General features: G+C 34.1%; 1 protein-coding gene across 1 annotated transcript in view; it reads left to right on the top strand.

The window, feature by feature from the left end:
* Positions 1–302: 302 nt before the first annotated feature.
* LOC107577364 (CUB and sushi domain-containing protein 1-like) overlaps positions 303–1783 on the top strand; it is a gene marked incomplete at its 3' end in the record, with an annotated part of 4110 nt that continues 2629 nt past the window's right edge. Inside the window, exon 1 of the mRNA XM_016263446.1 lies at positions 303–378. Coding sequence (XP_016118932.1) covers positions 303–378 — 76 coding nt within the window. The remainder of the gene's footprint in view (positions 379–1783) is intronic.

Below are 1783 nucleotides of genomic sequence, written 5' to 3'. Positions count from 1 at the left end.
AGTGTTTTGCAATACAATATGAACACAATAAATACACTGTACTTAATTTTTGATGCAAGTACATAGTAGTTAAAGCCGCTTAATATTAACAGATTCTTATGTTAAACTTTGAACAGACATGTGCTTCTATTCACAAATGCCTCCATGACTTATTTTCTTTCAAGAGCAACCACCACATGAAAAAGGCACTTATGTATACGGTTTCATGGCTCTATATGAATACACAAATCAAAGAATAAAATTTGATTTTGTGCATCTATTCTAGTCTCACGGGATCCAGCGTGCCCGATTTGATTGTGAGTATGAGCAACCAGATGTGGCTCCATCTGCAGTCTGATGACACGATCGGATCACAAGGTTTCAAGGCTGTATATGAAGGTATGCAATGTTTGGAAACACCTTCTGGTTTTCGCTTTCTTAAGGTCATTTCCACTGACTGTAAGAGTGATGAAACAAGATTGTATTCGGTCACCCTTTTCTTCTTTTCCAAGAAATATCAATGTGTTATTTATTCCTTTTTACAGTGAAAATGTATGCTTTGGTGAATTCCGGTTGTTAAAGCGTACCAGTTTCAAAACGGCATGCAAATCAAAGGCAAATGAAGCAGTATATGTGCTGTGCAGACATGTTTTAAAAGCTTGCGTGAAATATTCTACCTGCTGCTCACCCTGCAGGAGAATAGCATCAAACCAAGTCAGATCTGAGGCATGTATTTACATATACACAGATAAACCGATAACATTTGCTACAGAAACAGCCATTTCTTATTCGCAGGTAAACATGTTACACCATTATCAATTTATCAGCTCAAGAACTGAGCTCTTGACAGTGTGGTGAAAATGCTTCTATTTTACATCCTGTAAAATCCTTACAAATTGTTTTCTAATTTAATTCCAATTTATTTTGTCACAAATTACATTATCAGTATAATAATTTGAGTCAAAAAGTAAAATTATTCACATGATCAATGTAACCAAGAAATTTTGGATGTAGAAATAGAATATTTCTTTTTTATTATATGCCATACATTTTTTTTGTTTGTTTGTTTTATGTTTATGAATATTTCCAGATTTAAATTGTATGTGTAATTGTTTGAGTACAGAGTGGATTTCCTTAAATATAACACTTTAATTTATTTCAGCATGATTAAGTAGACTTTTTATTTTGTGTTTATTTATTCCCTTTGTTTCTTCCTTTTTTAACCTCGTAATTTGTTTTTCAAAAGCATGCCGTTTAATACCTTGAAATAGAGTTTTTCCCTAGCCACTCTTCACTCTAAACTGTAACCTCACAATTGAGCAATTCTCACTGTCTGGATAGCCCAGCACAATGACACAAACCCAATTAACTTTGTGTAAACCCAATTTCACACTTGTGCTTCTAGTCACGTTGTCATGTTTGACAACATTTCCACCGGGACCCACTGGTGGGACACTTTTTGTTTGAAGCTGTGTAGATGTCAAACTCTAATTCATCATTTCATACGTACCTTTAAAGGTTCTTAGATTGGCAAAGGATTGTTTTTCCCTTCAACGGAAATTATAAACTTTACAGAAACAGTGGTCACCAACAATGAGCAGACAGCCCAAAGGACCATGTCAAAGTACATGATTAAACCCAAACCTCTAAAGAGTTAAATTAATAGTTCACGCAATACTTCACAAAACGAAAATCGGTCATTATTTACAAATGTCATTCCTAACCGATAAGCTAAAATTCAGTGTCATTGCTCACTGACAAATTTAAATCTTTCCCTCCACAATTTCTAAATCTCATTATTTTG

This window comes from Sinocyclocheilus grahami, unplaced genomic scaffold (genome assembly GCF_001515645.1).
Source record: "Sinocyclocheilus grahami isolate Dianchi unplaced genomic scaffold, SAMN03320097.WGS_v1.1 scaffold5849.1, whole genome shotgun sequence".
Taxonomy (NCBI): domain Eukaryota; kingdom Metazoa; phylum Chordata; class Actinopteri; order Cypriniformes; family Cyprinidae; genus Sinocyclocheilus; species Sinocyclocheilus grahami.
Note: the sequence above shows the minus strand (reverse complement) of the source record. Positions and strands in the feature narration are given on the sequence as shown.